At 35.5% G+C, this 23,233-nt stretch overlaps 1 protein-coding gene across 1 annotated transcript; it reads left to right on the top strand.

Moving 5' to 3' along the window:
• The first annotated feature begins 6,534 nt into the window (after positions 1-6,534).
• LOC141432136 (uncharacterized) lies at positions 6,535-10,302 on the top strand. The gene is made up of 4 exons (XM_074093586.1): positions 6,535-6,644; positions 6,968-7,135; positions 9,222-9,371; positions 10,104-10,302. Exons 1-4 carry the CDS (start codon positions 6,573-6,575, stop codon positions 10,266-10,268), a joined length of 555 nt encoding a protein of 184 aa, XP_073949687.1. The 5' UTR covers positions 6,535-6,572; the 3' UTR covers positions 10,269-10,302.
• The last annotated feature ends 12,931 nt before the right edge of the window (positions 10,303-23,233 follow it).

The raw sequence follows: 23,233 nt of genomic DNA, 5'->3' as shown, positions 1-23,233 counted from the left end.
TAGTGACAGCGTAAACATTTTATTTGTAATCAACACAACGGTTGCTAAGAACACGGAATGACATAGAGTTATGGTTTTCTAAAATAAAGAGGTTTTAGTATACAATATTTGGTTTGCATATAGCGGCAACCCTTTCGTGACTTAGCGTTTCAGTTTCGGACCAGAGACAATATCGGTCTTTCATTCACTTGTAAAAATTGAGACTCAGCTCTGAGAAATAAACGTCATGGTACCAATTTCGACGATTCAGTTTAGGTGCCTAAATTGAACTGCTCTGCGTTTGGATCGTTTATGAAAAGATCATGGTAGGCCCCCAGAACGGTAATTCTTTAAAATTGATTTAATGCATGGACATTGATAATTGTGAATGCTGTGATTAAAATAATAATACATTTTTTGAAATTAACTGATTCAATACGAGTACGATTACAAAATGTATTTTCGAAAAAAGTGAAGTAGTACAATATTATTTGTGACATCAGTCAGTAGTACGGTTAGTTAAAAGAAAAAAAATACTCAATAATGTGATAAGAATGATTTGGACAATATTAAACACTGAAGATTGCACATTTTAACTTTACTTTTATTTTAATACGTCATTAGGTAGGTAAGATATAATGGGACAATTTTGATTTGTTTAAAAAAAACAAAAGGGCTGTAATAAACAATTGTTCTCTAGTGCTAATTTTAGAAGAATGTATAATTTTAAGTATTTACATGTATTGTTTTTTCTGCTAGCCGTACCGGGTAGACTGGATTTTAAAACCTCGTTCATTACGATATCTATAAAAATTACGTATGAAAATTCAAGAATAAATATACTATACATCACAGTAATGACTTTTATTTTATAAATCACAAGGTAGTTTCTTCTCGAGGCTTTGCCTCCGTGAAAACCTACACAACATTGCCTGTGTAACCAGCGGGAATTACGAAAAAAAAAAGTTCTTTGTACACCCTTATGATCTTCAAGAAACACGTCTGCCAAATGCCTAATCTCTTGCTACTGGCTTAGGCTGTGCTTTGTCTGACAGTCTGTCCATTAGTCACGTGGCTTATTCTTTGTACCTACCTATAAAAGGGGTACCCCTTGAAATGTCGACAAACTATATATCGAATTTCATTTCATCGAAAACAATTCATAGAATATTCAATAATAATATTTTCTGTTGAAGTAATTTCACTTTATCGACTATTCATTACATGTTAAAACAATTATTAGAACAACGGTAGGTACAAGGATTATTATTTGCTTAAAAATACACTTCATCAACTATTCATGAGACAGAAAAAAACAGACAGGTAAATATTAGCTATATCACCCATTTGGTGATATTTTCTGGATTCACTAGCAATCATCATGAATTAAAAGAAACCTTTTTGTTCTTAGAAACACTTCTAATTAGGTATCATTAGATATAAAAACATTAATAAAATATAATTGCATTGTTTCACCATCAAGTAGAACGAAGTACAGGAAAAAACGACGAGCGTGACCATAGCGAGACCAGTTTCTAGGTAATTGTGAGCCAATACACGAATAATTCAACAGTTATTATCTCTAAACATAAAGCCCGTTGAGATATGTATTTTTATGAATAAAATTATCCGAAATACGAAAGTTAAAAACCGGCCAAGAGCGTATCGGCCACGCCCAAAATAGGGTTTCGTAGCCATTACGAAAAAAAAACAATATTTTTCTAAGGATTTCGTATTTTATACGGAATCTTCCAAGTTTAGGTATATTTTAATACCTTAGGCTGCTATTTACTCTTAAACTACTAATAATTCTCAAGCAAACTTAGCCATTATAGGGGGAGGGGGGACGCTCGATTTTAATGAAAATTTGCACTTTAAAGTTGAATATTTCGCAAACAAATCACTGAATTGAACTTCGAATCGTCTTAGCAAACCCCTAATGGTTTTAAAATACCTATCCAATGATACCCCACACTATAGGGTTGGATGAGAAAAAAAAATCACCACCACTTTACGTCTATGGGAGGTACCCTAAAATATTTTTTTGAATTTTTTATTGTACCATTTTGTCGGCATAGTTTACATAATATATATCCGTGTAAAATTACAGCTTTCTAGCACTGATACTCCCTGAGCAAAGCCGCGGACAGACAGACAGACAGACATGGCGAAACTATAAGGGTTCCGTTTTTGCCATTTTGGCTCCGGAACCCTAAAAATGAAATCATAGAAAAATAACTGACGATCAGTGTCTAAGACGTTCCATTTGATGTGAAATACCAAGACACTGATATATTATCTGAACTGATATCCAATGTCGTGACCACTGTAACATAAACAGATATAATCAAACTAACTGGTCTGCCAGTAATTATTACTAATATATATGTATGTACACAAACATCACGCCTGTATTGCCAAATGAGGTAGGCAGAGCATACGAAAAATTACGGCTTCGGAGCCACTTTTAGCAATTTTAGGTTTTAAGTTTGTTAAGTTTGACAAAAACGGTACAATAGGGACAGGTTGCTAGCCTGTCGCCTACGGTATACCTCAGTCGCCTCTTACCACATCCACGGAAGAAATGGAGAGGTGTAATTCGAACCCGACACCACACGGGTATATCTATGTATACCGATGTTAAATTGGAATAGAGCCAATAAGATAACGAAATTATTTGGTATTCATATTCAATGATGCATTTTACTATGTTTGTTGTTTGTAGCAGCCAGTCTCTAAAATTTTTGTGAATGATTGAAGAATAGTGTCATCATCATCATTATCATTATCAGCTGCAGGCCGTCCACTGTTGGACATAGGCTTCCCTAATAGACCTCCAGTTTCTTCGGTTGGCAGCGGCCTGCATCCACCGTGAACCCACGGCTTTAACCTAGTCAGTCATCCGTTCATCTCGTTTATGGACGTCTTATGCGGCGTTCTTTCGCCACTAACGGCCATCTGTTCTTTTTTTTGGGCTATAATTATCATTAATTATTATTATTAACTGTCCAGGTTTATGGAACTCCCTACCGATAGACTTGAGGCATTGCCTATCTTTAAGTCTATGCTTAGAGAGCACTACCTATCAGTCATCTTGCGTATGAATGTTATAATTAGCTTATTTACGAGTATATGTGTTATGGTATCTATATACGTATGTATATTGTATGTGTTAGTTTTATGTATTCTTGATATTGCTCCATTGTAAAGGTTGCCTGGAAGAGATTGCTCTGAAGCGATAAGGCTGCCTATTGCATACCTTAGAAAAATCTCTATGTACCTGTGTTTTCTGTACTGCTTCCTGTGTTGGTGTGCAATAAAGAGGTATCGTATTGTAAACTAAGAAAAATCCATCTTACTTCATCCTTGACTGTGTCGTTATTAGTATCTCAATCCTTTTTATCTCTTCTCGATAGCCTTATTTTTGTAATAATAATTTAAACTCCTACTCGATATTTGCCGCAAAAACACATTTCGTCGATATGATTAGTATGTTTACGTGCAAGTCCGAAATACTCCCATTAAGAACGTTATCATCACCAGTTAAATGAATATGATTTACTCCTTCGACCCTTTCCCGTGATCGTTCGGGTGTAAATGTGAATTGTGCTCCCAAAAGTCATCAAGGATTCCCACTTCGACGAAACAAAGAAATTCAATTAGACGCAACGTATCATTTGCATATAGGTGTCACTGGCAATCAAATTAAATGGGGCGCTGACAATTCTATGTGCATAATTTAATCATTAACCCTTTCAATGTTATGTGTGCTTGGTAAACTTAAAGTTTAAATACCCACGATGTAAATGTGGATTTGTAATATTTTTGGATAACGTAGTGGCTAGCTCACGTGTCATGCCAGTAATAATGCTGGCTGGCAAAGCTTTTTTTTAATATATAAAATAGGCTTACGTTTGGCCTCAATCAAGCTGGTCTCTAGTCAGATAATAATATTTCATTTGTATGAAAACGAGAAAATCTAAAGACCCCATCCTGTATATTTTTTTCAGCCCGATATTCATACTAAACAGCATGAAAATGCTTATTCATTTTAAACGCATTTCAAGACATCTTTCGGTAAGTTTTAAAATTGCTACAAGTATAAAGTGATGTGTTAGCCAGTTAAACGGCATCGGCTCGTTGGAATAACTGTCAATGGGCAAAATGTAAAAAATATGGCCAAGTGCGAGTTAACGCCCGTGGAGAGGCTACCGTAAGTATTTTCCTAGATATTACATTGTAAAATTTTTATTTTACCTACTTTAAATACCATAGAACTGATAGGTTTCCTGTATTTTATGCAAAATGTCAGGCTCAGTTGTTACGAAGATAAGATACAATGCTAAATAAGTATTAAATAAGTAAGAAAAATAATCCCCTGGATATGTAATTTTTTTTGTTTTAACTCTATTGAGTTAAAACAAAAAAATTATATACGTATAACAAAATAAATATTAATCACTTTTATTTACTTCCCGGCATCATTTTACCATGCCTTGTCTATTTTGTCCCAGACCCGAGATCGGGTATCCAGTTATCTTGATTTGGTAATTTCAGAAGTGGTTAGTCAAAGTCAGATTCAACTCCAATGTACAAAGCTTTTACTGTAAACACGATTCCCCTGTGTTCGTCTACAGCGTTGAGTTATTGGTAGCGAAGCAGAGATGAAGCATTTTATTCCCCGCGTGCATGAACGCTCAAGAAATCCGAGTGAAAAATATTTATAACTTCTCTATTCATCTACAGGAAGATATATGGGAAACATTGATTATACGCGAGCGTGATTTTGAAGTTTTGGGGCACAGATAAAGAATTTATCTATAGCGAGAATTCTATCATGGTATCATGTCGTCTACGTTAAATATAAAAGGCGCCTTTTGGTTTCAAAATGATTAGTTGGTTTTGATTTTAATGTGAACATTTCGTAAAAATACTATCATTTCTAAAATTCGTTACATTTTTGCAAATCTAACCCGCACCTAGATAAATTTGTCGGAAGTTTGTTAAAAACAAGTCGTAAATCGCAGCCGTGAGTACATAGTACATTCATTTTTTCCGGGAGATAACAAATACGCGAAGGGGAAACTGCAATCGGAATCTAAAAATTACGACAGTTTAAAAGTAGGTGTCATTTACATAAAACTACTATATCGGAAATGATAAACAGCCTCGCGCGCCCCATTTGTTTGTTCATATGAAATTGATATATTTTGCGCGAGTGCGCCAGGAATATTTGCCGATCACATTGAGATTCAACCGGCGCCACTAAAAAATCTAACCCCATTTCAAAGAAACAAGTATACTTCATTTATAAACCGTGCTCTTTGCTTTCCTACAACAACAATGTGTAAATTTCCTGCTTAAGTAATAGGTTTTCTATTGTAATTAAATAATTTTTACGTTTCTTACATTGCACATACCCCCTCGTTCGTTCTAGTCAGTCCTGAATAGTTTTTAATTAACTATAATTAGACACTTTTTCTACGGGTGTGGCTAGAGACAAAGTGTAAACCCTTTAAGATCGTTTATACCTGCTGAGCTGGCAACGTTGCATTTTTGTTAGTTTTTCTCGATTATTCCATAAAAATTGACTGAAAATTAAAAATGTGGTCCGTAAATAAACATTTGTTCGTTTTAGGGTTCCGGAGCCAAAATGGCAAAAACGGAACCCTTATAGTTTCGCCATGTCTGTCTGTCTGTATGTCTGTCCGTCCGTCCGTCCGCGGCTTTGCTCAGGGACTATCAATGCTAGAAAGCTGTAATTTTGCACGGACATATAAACTATGCCGACAAAATAGTATAATACAAAACATTAAAAAAATGTAAGGTACCTACCACCACGTCTATGGGTATGTAGGGTACCCATAGACGTAGTGGGGGTGATTTTTTTTCTCATCCAACGTGTGGGGTATCGTTGGATAGGTCTTTTAAAATCATTAGGGTTTGCTAAGACGATTCGAAGTTCAATTCAGTGATTTGTTTGCGAAATATTCAACTTTAAAGTGCAAATTTTCATTAAAATCGAGCGTCCCCCCTCCCCCTATAATGGCTAAGTTTGCTTGAGAATTATTAGTAGTTTAAGAGTAAATAGCAGCCTAAGGTATAAAATATACCTAAACTATGGAAGATTCCGTATAAAATACGAAATCCTTCGAAAAATATTACTTAATTTTTTCGTAATGGCTATGGATCCCTATTTCGGGCGTGTCCGAAACGCTCTTGGCCGGTTTTTTAAGAATAAACTAACAAAAATGCAACGTTGCCAGCTCAGCAGGTAGATATAAATAAACGCTCCTAAAACTATAAAAATATGAACAGCTCATAATAATGGTAAAAGTCATCTAGTCCATAGAAAATATAGTTAGATACGTCTAGCAACAATTTTACTCACGCTATGCCCTTGTTAAAGGATAGTAAACATAACGTGCAATTTATCACTCATAGTAAATCACAAAATACAATACAATTACACTTCATCGACAGAAGTAACATGCAGTTTTAAAAACAGATTGTTATCACAAAGTGTATAAAAGGTACGATGCAGGAAATAGTTATAATATTTTTCCATTAGTTGCTAAACTTCGTAAATTATAATGAAGCGCGAGCACCATTTAGTGAATAATTTATGTTTTATCGTTACGTTTATCAAAATTACTAGTGGAGAGGTATGTTTAAATGTAAATACTGAATATACATACATGTTGCAGTCACTTGGTTTATAGAATGATCTTAGTATAATATTACAGTTAGTATCTTTATAATCCTAAGGACGTACATGCGCAAAGAGCATCTTCATGCAATATGTTGATAGTATTTCATTATTCTGCACGATGCAGTTCGCTTCATCTTTCTTTAAATTAATTACTAAGGGAGGGAATTCGCTTCCATCATCAGTATTATATAATATGGATTAATTTTTTTCCTTTCGAGGTAGAGAGTCCAAGTAGAGATAAGTGTGAAGAAATTATATTATTTTATATCTTCACAGATATGTTACGGCGCTGAGTTTTCAGAAGATGTGGTGGGATGCCCAGATTTTGAAAACGAGTATCTCATATGTGATACGCTTCGTCTGGGCATGGTGGAGGGTAAAGAGGCAGAACTAGGTTTGAACGGGGTTATTGAAGTATTTAGTGACATCGATGAAGGAGCAGAGGTAAAGAAAGCAGAAGACATTATTAACAATAGTTACACTAAAATGCAAATAAGTAACGTCGTAGCTACCAAGCTAAAGTCATAAAAAGTCTATGGGAAAAAGAATTTTCCATAAAGTTTTGACAGGTCATAAGTAGTACCTACTACGGTGATAATGTGGTACCTACCATCAACCGTATTTATAACTCTCTTGTTCATTTTCTTAGTTTATGGTATTATAATTATGTATTGCGTATTCAGGTACATTTCTATTACTGACTTTTCTTAATTCTTGTTAACCGACTTCAAAAAAGGAGGAGATTATCAATTCGGTTGTATTTTTTTTTTTGGTTACCTCAGAACTCCGTCATTTATGAACCGATTTGAAATTGTTTTTTGCGTTCGTCTAGGAACGTCTTCAATTGGGTCCCATAGGCACTAAATCAGGATCTGATGATTGTATCTTCGAGGGAACTCTTCAAATGTTGTAGGGACACCTATAGTAAATTGGATATATTTAGTAACTCGTGTATTTGCTCTTGAAAATCATCAGTTGACCATCGGAGTTACTACTCAATAACAAGTATTTCACGGGTGGAATTTTAATTACTTTGACACAGTTGCTAATCAATTTATGCTCCTCGTAATGCATATGGTAAAACGGGTGGTGAAGCACCAGGACTCCTCAATAATGAACGTCTCTGCATCGAAAAAGCAATCTTTCGTAAAAGGTGACGAGCAGTTGATATTAAACTATTGTATCTCAGATTATTTACACTAAAAAGCGTGAAAAAAAAAATTTATAACAAAAAATTAGACCGACTACAAAAAATCATGAAAATAATTTTCTACCAGTCTTAAGCCGGTCGGTGCCTCAGCACGAGCCAGCAGGAGTGATTGAAGCCCAATGTAAAGTGCATAGGTGAGGTAGGTGACTATAGGTCCACTCCTGCTGGCTCGTGCTGAGGCACCGACCGACTTCAGACTGGTAGAAAATTATTTACATGGTTTTTTGTAGTCGGTTCAATTTTTAGGTATTATTTTTATTATCAGTTCAGCTACTTCACCAGTCTCCGCTACTAATACATCATCATTATCATCATATCAGCCGTAACGTCCATTGTTAGACATAGGCATCGCCCATAAACCTCTGTCTCTCCTCTGAAACGGCCATCTGTTCTCCAAGTTACCAAAAAAGCATACCAAATGTTAGGATTTATCCTGAGAGCCGCAAAACCACTTAAAAAGTGTTCGTCTTATATATTATTGTACAAATCCCTGGTGCGCCCTTTACTTGAATACTCATCTGAGATTTGGAACCCTTACTATGCGATTTACGTAAACCAAATAGAATACATACAAAAAAAAATTAAGGGCTGTTAATTATAGATTTTGTCAGCCCCGTCGGTCTTATTTGGAGCTCTTGACGCGGTACGGACTGATAGACGTATATTGCGCGATTCCGCTGTTCTGTACAATATATGCAACGGCGGCTATGACTTCCATGATCTTCTTGAAGGTATCAAGTTTCGTGCCCCGTCGTATAGAACCAGAACCACGGCGCTGTTCGCGATCCCGGCGAGTAGAACTAAGGCAGGGGTCCGCGCACCACTTCGTAGGCTTTGCGAATCATACAACAAGCGGCTGGCCTCAGTTGATATGTTCGGTAGCTCGTGCGCTGTGTTTAAGCGTCAGGTCACCCAGTTACTAAATAAAAATAAATAGATTGCCCATATACCGCATTTATAGAAATCTCCTTCCTAGTGGAAGTCCCGTTATTGGTTCTGCTTGCTGTAAATATGGGGCATCCTTGTGTAGTCTGCATGTTACTTCGGATTGTTCGTTGTGTATGATAAATATTAGTTTTAGGTTACCATTAATAACTGTTACATTGCCACATCTTCCAATAAGTCTTAGTGGGAATTGTTTTAGGATGTCGGCTATACTTATCGCATTATTTTAATTTACTCTTGCTATTAATTGTGTCTGTATCTGTTTCTTCCCCAATAAAGAGAAAAAAAAAGTTATACAGCATTCTCATTGCCACCTCAATAAGCTAAGTAATTCGCTTCTTCACACAATTATTAAAAAAAATGTTTTATTCACAGATGGGTTTAGAAATATGGAAGATAACGGATATTGGGAAAGAGTTTTTGTACCACATGCAGGGTAGTATTTGTGAAAATCTGAAAAACGAAGCAGCTCCTTGGTACCCAATGATTCAATCTATGAAAATATACGACTGTCCTATAGTTCCGGTGAGTTTTTTATAAGCTTAAAATAAAAGTCATCAGTATTCATGTTCAATGATCGGTGATTTCGTAGCAACGCCGCGAGATATCGTGTAGAAATGTATTTTCTCAAACATGACACGAAATATTGACGTTGTGTTACAAATAATAGGCTGAGAAGTATCGCGCTGCAGGTGCTGTGGCTCAGCTGCGTGCGCGCGGTCACTGTAGCGGCCTGCAAAGAGATTACATACAACCTTGCAGGCCGCTGGCCGGCAATGCGACCGTCTTTTGTTTAAACGCGCGCGCGTGACACGCACAGCAACACCACAGCACGCACAGCAGCACCGCCAGCAGCCAGCGCGACACGCAAGTACACAACACCGCGACCAGACTAGCGCCCCGCCAGCTTAATTTCTTGTTTTTTTTTTATTTTATTTCATGTAATGTTTGAGAAAAGCACTATACAAGCCTCGGCCGGAACCTGCGGGTTGCCGGCCTCGCATCCCTATCCGGCCTCGCTACGCTCGGCCGTCTATATCTGCTTGGCCGGCAACCCCCTAGTAGGCCGGGGCCTCTGCAGTAATGTACTATTAATGTAATACCGCTTAAACTTGCCGTAAAAAAAAGAATGTTATTTAATTGTAACATACCTATTCAAAAAGTGGATAATTTCATAAGCAGTGTTGATCATAAAAGATCAGAAGAACTTTATTCGATGGAACGATCTAGAGTTATATAACACTTTTTCCGTTTCAGGATAAATACATCATAAAGGATATGAGTATTAGTTTGAATAACTCCAAAGATATGATGAATCATGAATTAATCGGCGAGTATATGATCGACATGATACTACTGAAAGACCTTAAAAAAGTGTCGTGCTATCAACTAGGTGTCACTGTGACGGAATATGATTGTTAAATCAAAAAATAAATCGCTGCCCCGGAAATTGAAATGTTTTTTTAATGTTACGCCATATTTAAATTCTGTGAATGCCAGTCAATACGGAAACATATAACCATATTTTTTTTTACCGCTATTTACCGAATTCCAAAACAACAACATTATTTGTACGCTTTTAATATTGTAAAAATTGATTATGTACCGGGTCACTGTTTCGTTGTAATACCAGTTAAACACAATGATGGAGTGTGTAATGATCAGTATAACAACATATTTGATATAATTTCTATAAAATAAACCTTAGTTAGCCTAACCCAAAGTAAATGAATTTGAATTAATAACAAAATCAATAAATAAGTTTGGTTTTAAGATTTGGTTTTTAATATTATATGAAATGATCAAATGATAAATTATTATAATTATATGTTATAGCCTTCGTTACGCACCGGAACATGATGATTATAATATGAACAATCTTCATCTTATTTCTAAGTACTAACAATTATTCAATACTTGTTAAGTAAGATGATAATTGATTTTTTAAATGATTTCAGATCATGACCAATTCCACATACATGTGTTTGAAACATCTCCGTTTTGGTATTTATAACATAAAATAGCTTTCCTTTCACTTGTTTAGAAGCGTTTTTGCAGATATATCATTTTATTCCCCGGAGGAAGCGATATGTCTTGTAATAAAGCTAGCTTTATAAGAAATTAAGCGTATAAATGATTGCCCGCACTTATTGATTTAATGAACGCCATACGATTACTTTTTTTCAGCCAAGTGCGAGTCAGATTTGCGCATTAAGGGTTCCGTCCGTGCAAATTTGTAGGTATTTATGAATATTTCATGCCAGCAGAGCCGTGTTTCTAAGCATAATAAACCATTGAACTATTATTTGGAACTATTCATCTAAAATGATAAAAAAAATATTTGATATAAAAAAAATATTCTCATATCAATCAATTTAAATTGCTAAATAGTTAGTATTTTTTTTTGATATCCTTATTTACCGCCAAAAGTGGCCCCAACCTTTGAATTTCATATTAACGCTACACGTCCGTTTTAACTCATTCTGGTCCCGTTAGTTTTAGATCAAATTGGAGAAAAATTAAAAGTTTGCTTGAAAAGCCTTTCGTAAAGTGACGTTAATGGACTAACGCACCATAGTGCAGATAAACAATTCACTTTAAGCATCGTTCCGACCATGCCAATAAACGGAAAAGTGCAAATTATTAAGCTTTGAAAAGAAATAAGTCTGAGCTGTAAGGCGTTTTTTTATGAAACCTCAAATGCTTCATCCACTTTATATAATGTAGTAAACTGCAGGGCAGGTATACTTAAGCTTAAACTTTCTTTACCTTTACCTAGCTATTTCCTGTGACTTCGTCTGCTAAGATTTCGTTAGTAAAAAGTATCCTAAATATTGATTTAGGTTTGTATTATGTATAGTGTGCCGAATTTCATAAAACTCCATGGAGCAGTTTTTACGTGATGGAATATCAAACATCCAAACTTACACATTTTTAATTTTAGTTGAATTAGTCTGATTTCCCTGATACCGCATTTAAACACGTAAATAAATAAAAATATAACAAAGTAAAAAACAAAAGATATATTGGCTTTATTTTGGAGACTATTTACAATAAAAAAATTGGCCTAGTGCGTGTCGGACTGCGTACCGACTGGGTTCCATACGGATTTGTAGGTATGTATGTATATGTAAATCTCCAGTGTTAGCAGAGAGAGCCCCTCTTCTAAGCAAAAAGTGCACAGTATGGGATCATTTTAAATGGTTAGGTTTAGACAGACAGTAAGCAACGTGTTCAAGTAGGTACTAATTCGGTGGAAACACCATAAAACGACGCTAGTGACGTCTGCCACGAGCTCTCCGCAAGACGGAAAAGGAAGTGCTTTAATTCACGAAAGATTCACTCGAGATAATTATTTCTGTCTCGCTTGCGCTGCAGGCTTTGCTTTTTGTTCGTATCATTCACGAATTATGAGAACTTTTATGAGTTGCCTTTAGAGCACCTTCTACTATTATTTCGGCACTTTTAGTGGTAGAGGTAGAAGTTGAACAAATGCTATCCTCAAAACACCACAATGAGCGACAACTTACCACCTGTCTTCGCATCTTCAACTTGCCTTCGCGATGTCGTCGGTCCACTTAGTGGGACTCTGCCCCAACGGTTATGTATTCTTCGAGAGATGTGGCCTGTTCATTGCCACTTCAATTTACATATTTTTCGCGCTACGTCGAAGCTCTAGTTTTTCGGCGAATTTTCGTATTTCGAAACGAAAAGAAACTTCGAAAACAGCTCTCTCAAGTTAAGACACACGTTTCAGAGTCATAAAGAACTGGCAACAAACAGTGGTTGGTTCTAATGAACACGACTCTAGATATCTAATACTTAAATTATCAGTTTGGAATAAAGAACCATCAAACTATTTGGCAAATTGAGAAAGCGTGTCCGATGGCTCTCGAGTTAAGTTTGACGAAAAAGGGAAAATCAAAGCGACCCTCGACAGCACTCCACCCTACCGACTCTTACACACACACTATCACGTTGTCACTTAAAAGAAGCATTCTATAGTGATTTAGCTTCAAAAATGTAACTCAAGATGCTTTAAAAATCACTCTTTACACACGTTATACAGCACTCAAGTCGCATTTACTTTAATAAAGAAAAGAGGTGCGAGTAAAATATGTCAAATACAAGTCTTTTTTGGGCGTATATAATCGTCAACATAACCTTTGATGGAACATCACGAAAAGGCCGTGTGAAGTGGTCAAAAAAAGCCGCACACACATCAAAAAAATGTGATAACTAGCGTAAGGGAGGCGAGAAGAGCCCTCGAGCTCTTCCAATAATCCGGGAGTTCGCAATAAAGTTGTCAGGATCTGAATCGTCAGAGCTAACGACGCACTTTTGCGTTTGAAATCTGAGGTAAACACGGCGTGAGGCGAGGCGTGAGGCGTTTACGAGTTCAAAGAACATATATTTTTGTTACTCTTCAATCCAAGAGAGCTAAGTATTATTGCACGTTTATTTACCTACTGCGCTCGCTTTATAAAAACAAAGATGATAAATTTGCTGGGGTCAAGACAAGTCTTGTTTAAGTACCAGGATATAAACAAAAACAAAACGGTTGGTCTAAAGTAATTAAACGAAAAACGTTTTCCCCATTTGTCCAAGCGAAACTAAATTTAAGAGTGTACCTACAGTTGAATTCTTTAGCATTGAATACGGAACCTCATAGGAAACAGACATTAGAAAAAAGTTAATGGTGCTTAAAGCTTGGACGCTGTCCTGTAATTACAAATTAAAAAGTTCGCCCACAGGACGCCGGTTTTTTCTCATTTATTTGAATGCAAAGGAGATAATATTGCACCCCAAATCTCTATTCGTCTTCAATGCAATCTCTTTACTACAGCCCAAAAAATAAGGTCGCTAATTCTAATGCACAAAGCATAATTACTTTCGACGCTATCTGCTCATGCAGGATATGTTTTTACCCTGTTTCTATTCGTAAATGCGACAGAAAATTAACTTTTACGATACAGAGGTACGTATTTTTGCAAGGGTTTTGAATGTGAAACGAAATTGGCTTACTTTCATTACTTTAAGTAGGTACATACCTTTCTGAAGAATTGTGATCGTTTGTTGAATTGGTTGGGTTCGTTGTTTGTGTCTAAATAAATGTTGTTTTTATTTATTTACATGCTTAAAAACTATTTATTTTCATCTTACAATATTGTGTACAATAAGTACTATCCTAACATCCAAAATAAACTAAACTATGTTTATTTACTATTTTTTTATTTACATGTGGAAATCAAGAGTAGTTAAGCTTTTTTCGGCAGTCAAAACATGATGCAAAATATTCATTGATAGAATGGGACAACAAATAAATACAATGGTACGGGAATGGGAGATCCCTTTTTTTACCTAATCCGAAACTAAGCAAAACCGGTTGTATAGATATCAGGCAACTATGTAGATAAATCCAACATCACAGTCGAGGGCAAAAATATGTATCTGTTCGATTCGAACCACTTAAAAATATGTTACCACGGTCGTACTACCTGTCAGAACAAGAGTCTACATATTGTTGGAATATTAGATAAGTCCATGTTTTGCAATCGACTCGTACAAACAAACATTTGTGTTTTTTACAAAAATATCTATCCAATCGCAAATCTGTATACAATGCTTTTATTTGCAAAAAATACTGATCATCAAAACATAAAATGGGGACCAAAAATAAGCGCCTAAACTACCCAGAGCCGCAGTTATTTTAATTTGGCTCTTCAATGGTTTTGAGAAAATAATCTGTATGGCACAAGTTCTGGTTACAACTTCACATACAAATACGAGTAGGAGACTATTAAGGGGATAATTCTTGATAATCTATTTAATATGTATGTACTAGCCAAAATAAATTGCACGAGACTCAGAAGGTCACATTGATATTGTTTGACGTAATATAAATTGTCTCCATATCTCATAGTTATTACCATAGTAACTATTAAATTTCAGCAGTAAAGCATTGTCAGCATGTGGCTATATAAAAATCTGAATTACAATGCGCAATAAAATCTGTTATTGTGAGAATCCAGATTAGAGGGTTCAGATTATTGTTAGAGAATTATTTTGTTTTACGACGGGAAAATAATAAGCGTCACATTTATGACGCGCTATAAAACGGGGATGAGCCAATTGTTTCTTGCCCCGATATGTGATTAGATACTGACAGATAACTTTCTTTTATGAACAAAAGAATTCGGTTACTAAGAAAGGGATGCAATGTTTTGTCGTTTACTTATTTTTGTCATTTAGAAATTGCCAGAAATCTTACGCGGTAAAGTAGCCGCGTTTGTAATAAAGTAAAAAAAAGATAGAGAAAGAAAGGAATGTTTTGAAGTTCTATAGTTCTTAATAGTTTTATCGGGCTAAACTACCTTTTTTCTCAAACAGGATGTCGCATTTGGCGACAAATAAATCAAGTAAGTCTTGCTAAGCTTATCACCGTTGAAAAACCCGTGTAATCATATTAAATTTTTTTGAACCATAACTTTAAATTACACAGTTTTGTTAAACACGCAAATTTTCTACATTAACCAAAAAAATTACCATATTCATTCCACTTGAGCCGCAATTTTGGCAAAACAAAGGGGTATCGCGTTTGGGAAGATCAATGGTAGCCGTGGGCTCGGATGTATTTACGGCCTACTGCACTGTAAATTCGCCGATATCGCGTATCGCCTGCGGCTTCGCTCATGTTGCGAGCGTGCATAGAAGACACTTCGTGATCAGTAAAATAAGTACAAGCAGACTATATCACTTCTTATTGCAGCTATTCTAAAAATATACAGTGAAGTCGAGGGCATAAAAGTCTATAAAGTCATAGCGTCAAATATTATGTATACTATACATCAACCTTGTGGCTAGAGTAGCATGAAGGTGTATTTGATATTTTTGACGTTTTGGTAACGTGCATATATTTATGCCCTTGAACTATAGAATTAATAAATGGAAAAATTTGATTTTTCACCAAGAGACCATTTTTAGGGTTCCGGAGCCAAAATGGCAAAAACGGAACCTTTATAGTTTCGCCATGTCTGTCTGTCTGTCTGTCCGTCCGCGGCTTTGTTTAGGGACTATCAATGTTAGAAAGCTGTAATTTTGCAAGAATATTTATGTTAACTATGCCGACAAAATAGTACAATAAAAATTTCAAAAAAAAATTTTTTATTGTACCTCCCATAGACGTAAAGTAGGGGTGATTTTTTTTCTCATCCAACCCTATAGTGTGGGGTATTAGGGGTTTGCTATGACGATTTTTCGATTCAGTGATATGTTTGCGAAATATTCAACTTTAAAGTGCAAATTTTCATTAAAATCGAGTGTCCCCTCCCCATCTAAAATCTAAACCGGTGGGTGGAAAAACTTGAAAAAATTCAGGATGGTAGTAAGTAAGTATATCAAACTTTCAAGGAAAAATATAACGGCTAAGTTTGCTTGAGAATTATTAGTAGTTGATGAGTAAATAGCAGCCTAAGGTACAAAATATACCTAAACTTGGAAGGTTCCGTATAAAATACGAAATCCTTAGAAAAATATTACTTAATTATTTTGTAATGGCTACGGAACCCTATTTCGGGCGTGTCCGACACGCTCTGGCCGTTTTTTATTCAGGTTCTATTTGTAGTGCAAAATAAAATTTATTTTTCACTTCTCATGCTCGTAAAGTTCGTATTTATGCTAGATCTAGGCGACATAAAATTACTTTTTATGCTCTAGTTCATAAAATAAAATCTTCGTCTAACTAAGACCAATGCAATTAGGTGTCAACAGCCTCAAACAAAAAAGTTTCTAGGTATATATTTGTTAAATAATTTTTAATTTATATAAAATTAAAAATAAATCAAAATAAACCAGTGAAAATAAAAATTAATAATTATATGTATGTATAGCAATGCATGAAAAATAAAAGGTACCTAGTAAGTGAACTTTTGTTCCCACTGTTGCTATTTCATTTCCTCGCTTTCGAAGTGAGAAGCAGAGTGGAAAACTAGAGCATTAAACCCATTTTCCCCTCGACTTATCTATCCACCCTCGCCGTAACGGCTCGAGTGGCTACATGAACGTCTTGGATAAAATAGCTCGTTTTATGCTCTTGTTGCACAATCTACTATTTATTAAATTAATATCCTCACTTGTCAGTAACTAACAGACTCTAACTAGAAATAAAATTAACGATGTGCTTAATTAAATACTTAACCATATCACAGTAAATTATTTTATTTCACTACTAGCTGTTGCCGGCGACTCCGTCCGCGTAGAAGTATGAAAAATAGTTTACGCTCTATTCTCAAACCTACCGAACATACACAAAAAAAAATATAAAACCGGTCAAGCCGTTGCGGAAAAGTTTTGTTACAAACACTATGATACGAGAATTTTATATACTAGAAGATAATAATATCTATCGAACCTAGTACTGTCAGCAAGGTACAGTTGTAAACGTATTTTTTACACCTTAGAGTTTATCTTACATACCTACTAACAATACCTAAAGTGCGAAAAAGAGAATAATGAATAGAGTAGAGAGAAGTAAATACTTAATAAATACTGTAAGTAGAAGATTATTTAAAAACCTCGAAAAGGTACATACAAAAAAGGTATATACATACAAAAACCGGGGAGTGAAAATTTTGAGCTCGATAGCGAATTAATGAATTCTCAATAAAACGTAAAGCCAGCGTAAAATTCGTCTATCTTACTGTTTTAATCCTGTTGACTGTTGCGGTTGCTCACTGAACATGTATTACCATTATTGTCTTATAAATATTTTTGATGAACTCATCTTTGTATTATTATCATTTATTTACTATAAAACCTTACGTTATCATGGTTATGAAACTTGCATAGTTATTTTATTTATATCCAAAGTTGAATATAATTAATGAAACAAATCCGAATAACTTACGTCCTATGGAATCGGTAAAATCACAGGGCTTAAATTAACATCTATAAACTAAAATGAATTGTGATAAAGTTGGTTTTTGTTTTAATTAATTGTCTTCCATCAGCTTAACCTGCTCAAATTATTATTTTTTAAATACGCAAAAAAATTAAGAAAAGCACCTGCAAATTAAAATATCGTGTACAGAAACGCTTTTGTTTCAACGTCACGTTATTAACATTTCAAAGAATTTTCAGAAGCCAAATGAAACCAGTTCTTTAATGAAGACAAGTGAAATATTATTCAGAAGCCAGCGCACAAATAGCACCCGAACTCACAGAGCGTAATTAATTTGAAAAATGTTCAGACGAAACAAAAGGTCGAAATGGCAAAGGAATGCTCGACAAAGTACCGATGCTGGTTGTTAAGATTGCAGCAATGTTTCACTAATTGTTAGTAAGACGACTCCCAACCGTTCTCCTTTGTTAACTAAATTAAATTAATCGCTGGGAAATATTTAAATAGAAACTTGTGGAAGATTCTCAGGCGTGCAATCGGCATGGCTTAGGGTGTGCATTCATTGCAGCGGAGATATAAGGAAAGTAGACGTGTTAGAGTAGAGAAGCCCCTTGATGTAGCCAGGTCTTTGTATACAACGTGTGACATCCATTAAGAACATAAATTATAATTAACGCTAGCTTAAACTATTGAGACCCGTTTTATTGAAAAAATATAACAATTACCTTTAATAATGGAGTTATTTTTTTTAATTTTCTTGAGCAGCAATGTAATGCAATCATTTATTTGACGTTTCAGAGAGGCAGCTTAGTGTCAGTTTTTACCTTTGTTACCGATACATTGCGTGCCGAATTAATTTGTATATATATATTTTTTTTTATTTTTTAACTAAAAATACTAATTTACGTTCATTAGGGTTTATGCTTTCAGCCCTTCAAATAAATGTTCTTATGGAAGTCACACGTGTATTTTTAAATTGGGTAGTTTCCTGAAAAAAAAATATTCTAATAAGTGCGTCAGTTACATTATTACAAAATATTGGTGACGTATTTTTTCTTTTGACAATCAACCAAAAAATTACAAAGATGAAGCGTGTCAAAGTTCGCGAGTGGGCCCGCGTGGACGTAAACAAGATGTTTGGCAGAAGAATGGACATACGTACATAGGGGTTAGATGGGCCATATGCAACGTGGTCGAGCATAAAAAAATCACTTGGGCCCGAAGATTTTTTTAAACATTTTAAATCATGAAAACGGAATATATGAAAAATATATTTGTTTTTATGCTCGACCATGTTGCATATGGCCCCACCTATCCCCTATATACTATGTATTGTATTGTACATGGGGACAGAGAGCAGTGGAAGTATTGGGGGAAGGCCTTTGCTCAGCAGAGGGACAGAATAGGCTAACAATAATAATAATTATTATTGTACATAAAACATATGAAAATTACAATTAACAAGAGAAAGAGATGTACAAAGGCTGTATGTCCATCCATCTGCCAAATATACTGTATATAAAAATACGTATCCTATATATTCGATAATCTAAAATATAATAATCTAAATGACGGACTCTTAAGATTTTTTTAGGACACTATTAGCCTATTGTAGTTTTACCAAATATACATTTTTGAATGGTATTAATCAGGCTTCAATGGAAGCTTACCCTTACAGCACGCTTTGTCTAGACTACTCATTGGCGCAGTTTGTGCGGTTTCTTGTATAATTAAGAGATTTCTATATTAATGGTATCCAATCAAGATAATGGCATCATGTTACTAGAGTTATTTTTTTAGAGAAATTTTAGTGCAGATTTGATTAGATATTCAGTTGGCAAAGTATTTTATGACAGCAATATCAAAGGAACAAGTGGGCCACCTGATGGTAGAGTGATCACTCTCAATACTAGAAACAGTCTCGATCCGAGGGGTTAATGACCCTCAAAACCAAGGTCTTGGAACGCCTTTGACTAGACGACAGCAATAACCTCTCCTTCTGCAGTCGGGTAAAAAATGCAAAAATCGGCCGAGGACGTTTTAAATATCGGAAAAGCTTCCGAGCCTTAATTGTCCAAGTAGAGCGTCGTAGCTTAGTGTCAGGTCTGATTTTTTTGGGTGTGTGCGAAATTACATCTGACTTTGACTTTGACTTTGACATAGCCCAACCCCTCCATAGCCTCATTCTGAGAGGAGGGCTGTGCGTGTGCCCTGCTCAGGGATGCATATAGCCCACAAGTCAAACAATACGTCCACGGCTTATAAATCTACGTTTACTAACGTACAACACAACACATATTACATCAGTCAGTGCAGTCTGCTAAGCTCGTAAACTCCTATTACGTTAACGTCGTGGCGAACTTTTAATTCCCCGTCAACTGAATCTGAGCGCTTTATGACCGCTATTGCAGGATTAGCGGTCGTGAAGCAACTTTGTTGCTATTAGGTTTTATTGCTTGCTTATTACTTAATTTGGGATTAACGAATGGCTGGTTGATTTATTATTGACGAGCATTCATCCGCGGCTTCGATCGATCGACTACACAATTAGTGAGATTAATGTTTTGTTTTTAATTTTGAAAACAAAAAAGTATTCAATTATTTACTATGGATTGTCACTCAGCAATTAAAGGTGTGGGGGTTTGACTTAAATCTGATTGTGAACGATTCGTTATCAATTACGTCGATCCAGTAGATAGCATTATTAAGTGTTGATCCTGCTGATTATTTAGTCTTGATTTTTTTAAATCAACTTAACCAAAAAAAAATTTTTTTGATTTGTATTTTCGGCGCGAAAATTCCTACAAATCCACTCAAAGAACTTATGAAAAAGTATTAAACAAGCCTTTATTTTGTAAAATAAATCTAAATTAAGTATCTTTGTATAAGGCTACAAATGTTTCGAATACTTAATTGAAACAAAAACAAACTCAAAATGCCGTGTACATAGAGAGCGTTCCAAGCGTACCTCCCGTCTGCTTATCAGTTGGTCCACCTAGACGAAATCAGACAGCAATCCGTACTTTTACAGCCCGAACCACTGCCGAATACAAATTGTTTCACTGACGTCGTAAAACACAAATGGTAGCTAGCAGTTACATATTCCTTGGAGAATATTGCTTTAGTATCCATACAGACTTTAAGGTATTAGATACAGGTAGGTACTGTAAAAATGACGTTGTTACTACGAATGGAAGTACCACATCATGTGTTGTCAAAACAATAAAATTGTAATCCCATTTATCTATTTCTGTCATTTAGCATTTGCTAAAAGCTTATTTTCTAACGCAGTCGGAATTACAATCATTTTCACCAATTCTTTCGTGACCGCGATACGTATTTTTTTTAGTTTTCTTCTATGTATTTTATGTAATAATGTCACGAATAAAATGTGTTTTTTTTCTTTCTGTTCCACAGTGTAGGATGATGGTAGAAAGAGAAGACGAATGCGAGCGCCCGCGCGTTACACAATACGACCCCTGATTAGTATTTTTCTATAAATAGATGACCGTCCCTTGTAGATTTGTAACATTTTTCACCAAATTTTAAATCTCGTATGCATTGTCATTTGGCAGTTGGGCATTTCTATCTACCGTTGTACCCTCAGTTTATCTTTCCGATTTCAACAAAATTTGGGAGGTAGTCTCAGTCCACGATTCCAAGCTGTAAAAACAGGGTCTCCAGATGTGTCCCTAATATAATGAATGGATGGATGTGTCCGTTTTGTTATGATATTTTTTTAATAATTTTCGTTACAAAACGAACACATCCATATAATATTTTGGGGACATATCTGGAGACCCTGTTTTTACAGCTCGGAATCATGGACTGAGTCTACCTCTCAAATTTTGTTGAAATCGGAGAGATAAACCCAGGGAGCAACGCTAGATAGAAATGCCCATTTGGCACTCTAAAATTACTCGTAAAAGATGATTGCTAAAGAATCCATTCGAATACGTACCCTACATCCCTTCAAAAGTTTTAAAAAGGTAGTTTGGGAAGTACCTATACCTATTCGTCGTACGTGGAGTTAATCCGCCTGATGTATTGTTGATAGATTTTGCTTGGCCAATCCCAAGTTGTAAATAAATGGGTTCTGTAGGGTAAAATTGTTAATTCGTTTTTATGCAGTTATTTGTGTTTTCTAAGTCTCTGTGAAACGCTTCAAAAATATGTACTACAGACCCTTATTCCGACGTAATATTTTTAAATGATTTGAATAGATATAGATTTTTGCATGGGACTGTAGTAAGGTAGGGAGGGCCTCACGAATCTTCGTCACAAGACAGACTGAAGGTGACAAAAGCCTCCGGCATCATAGGGTGTTAATTTGGCACACATGGACGGAACCCAATAAAAACACTCCTATACTTACTAGGTGGCATTTCTCTTCTGAAAGCGTTCCAGTGTATTTTCGTTGAGCTGAAAAGTTTCGCAATACCAGCCGGCTCAAGTTTAAACTCCGAGGAAAGGGGCTCCAGCGATCATCCAGCAGCGTAGAGTATGTTTACAGACGAGCTACTTTTATAATAAAATGATGCTGTATCCTAAACGAGACGGTGGGGTATGACTTGGACGCGTATGAAATCGAGTTGCAGGAGTATGGACAGATACGAGTGGAAGAAACCAGGCGAGGCCTTTGCTTAGTAGTGGGAGATTGATTGGGCAATAAAAAAAAAACTAGAGAGTGGAGGAATCGCAAGTTGGTTTTAATGACGTGAAAAATGTCTCTCTAAAATAAAAGTAGGTAAAGTTGCCTATTGTATAGTCAGTAGCAGATATGGATGAGTGGTTGTGGTACTCTTATTGCATGATATGTCCTACTCTACTGTCAGGGTAATAATCCGGTGTTTATGTATGATTATGAGCACCACAACCTTTCATTGATTTCTGCTGTTGACAAAAGTAGGAACCCTTTTTTGTCATAGTAATTTTATTTCGGTTGTCATTAGGATCACATACGTATAATCTATACCTGGTAAATTTCCGATAAAAAAAGGTTTCTGCAATTTACATTGGATTTAGGCAACCTGGTAGGAATTGAGTAGTTTTTACCATTTTAGCTGACATAGGCACGCTGGAAAACAAAAATTGGTATATTCAAAGTCAATCGAACATTAATTGGTAAAGTTCAAGATATCAGTGAATGCATATACTTAATTTAGGCATAAATATTTCGTTTTCTTAGACACATATCGTGTCTCCTATAAACTGGTTAACTTTTGTTATGTACTCTGCATCAGCGTCTAATAAAAGGCACGTTGGTGAAATATGTTGTCACTGCATAAACTTTATGACTTTAGTTTAGCTCAGTCGTCTAGAAATGCGACAACTTTTTACCAAAATGATGAAGCAGCTTTAGAGTAGTTTTTAACATATGTCACTCGCAGTATACGTTACAAGAAACTGTTTATAATATTTTAGGACATAAAGCCGATGCCATTTAAATAAGTATAAGAGTTTAAAATATCTCAATGCAAGTTATACA

Source organism: Choristoneura fumiferana, chromosome 10 (genome assembly GCF_025370935.1).
Source record: "Choristoneura fumiferana chromosome 10, NRCan_CFum_1, whole genome shotgun sequence".
Classification (NCBI taxonomy): Eukaryota; Metazoa; Arthropoda; class Insecta; order Lepidoptera; family Tortricidae; genus Choristoneura; species Choristoneura fumiferana.
Note: the sequence above shows the minus strand (reverse complement) of the source record. Positions and strands in the feature narration are given on the sequence as shown.

Bases quoted from the DNA above. Each gene is read 5' to 3' on its own strand.
- LOC141432136 (XM_074093586.1), top strand. From the start codon at position 6,573: ATGAAGCGCGAGCACCATTTAGTGAATAATTTATGTTTTATCGTTACG. The intron at 6,645-6,967 runs GTATGTTTAAAT...ATATCTTCACAG, and splicing joins TCAAAATTACTAGTGGAGAG to ATATGTTACGGCGCTGAGTT. The intron at 7,136-9,221 runs GTAAAGAAAGCA...TTTTATTCACAG, and splicing joins ACATCGATGAAGGAGCAGAG to ATGGGTTTAGAAATATGGAA.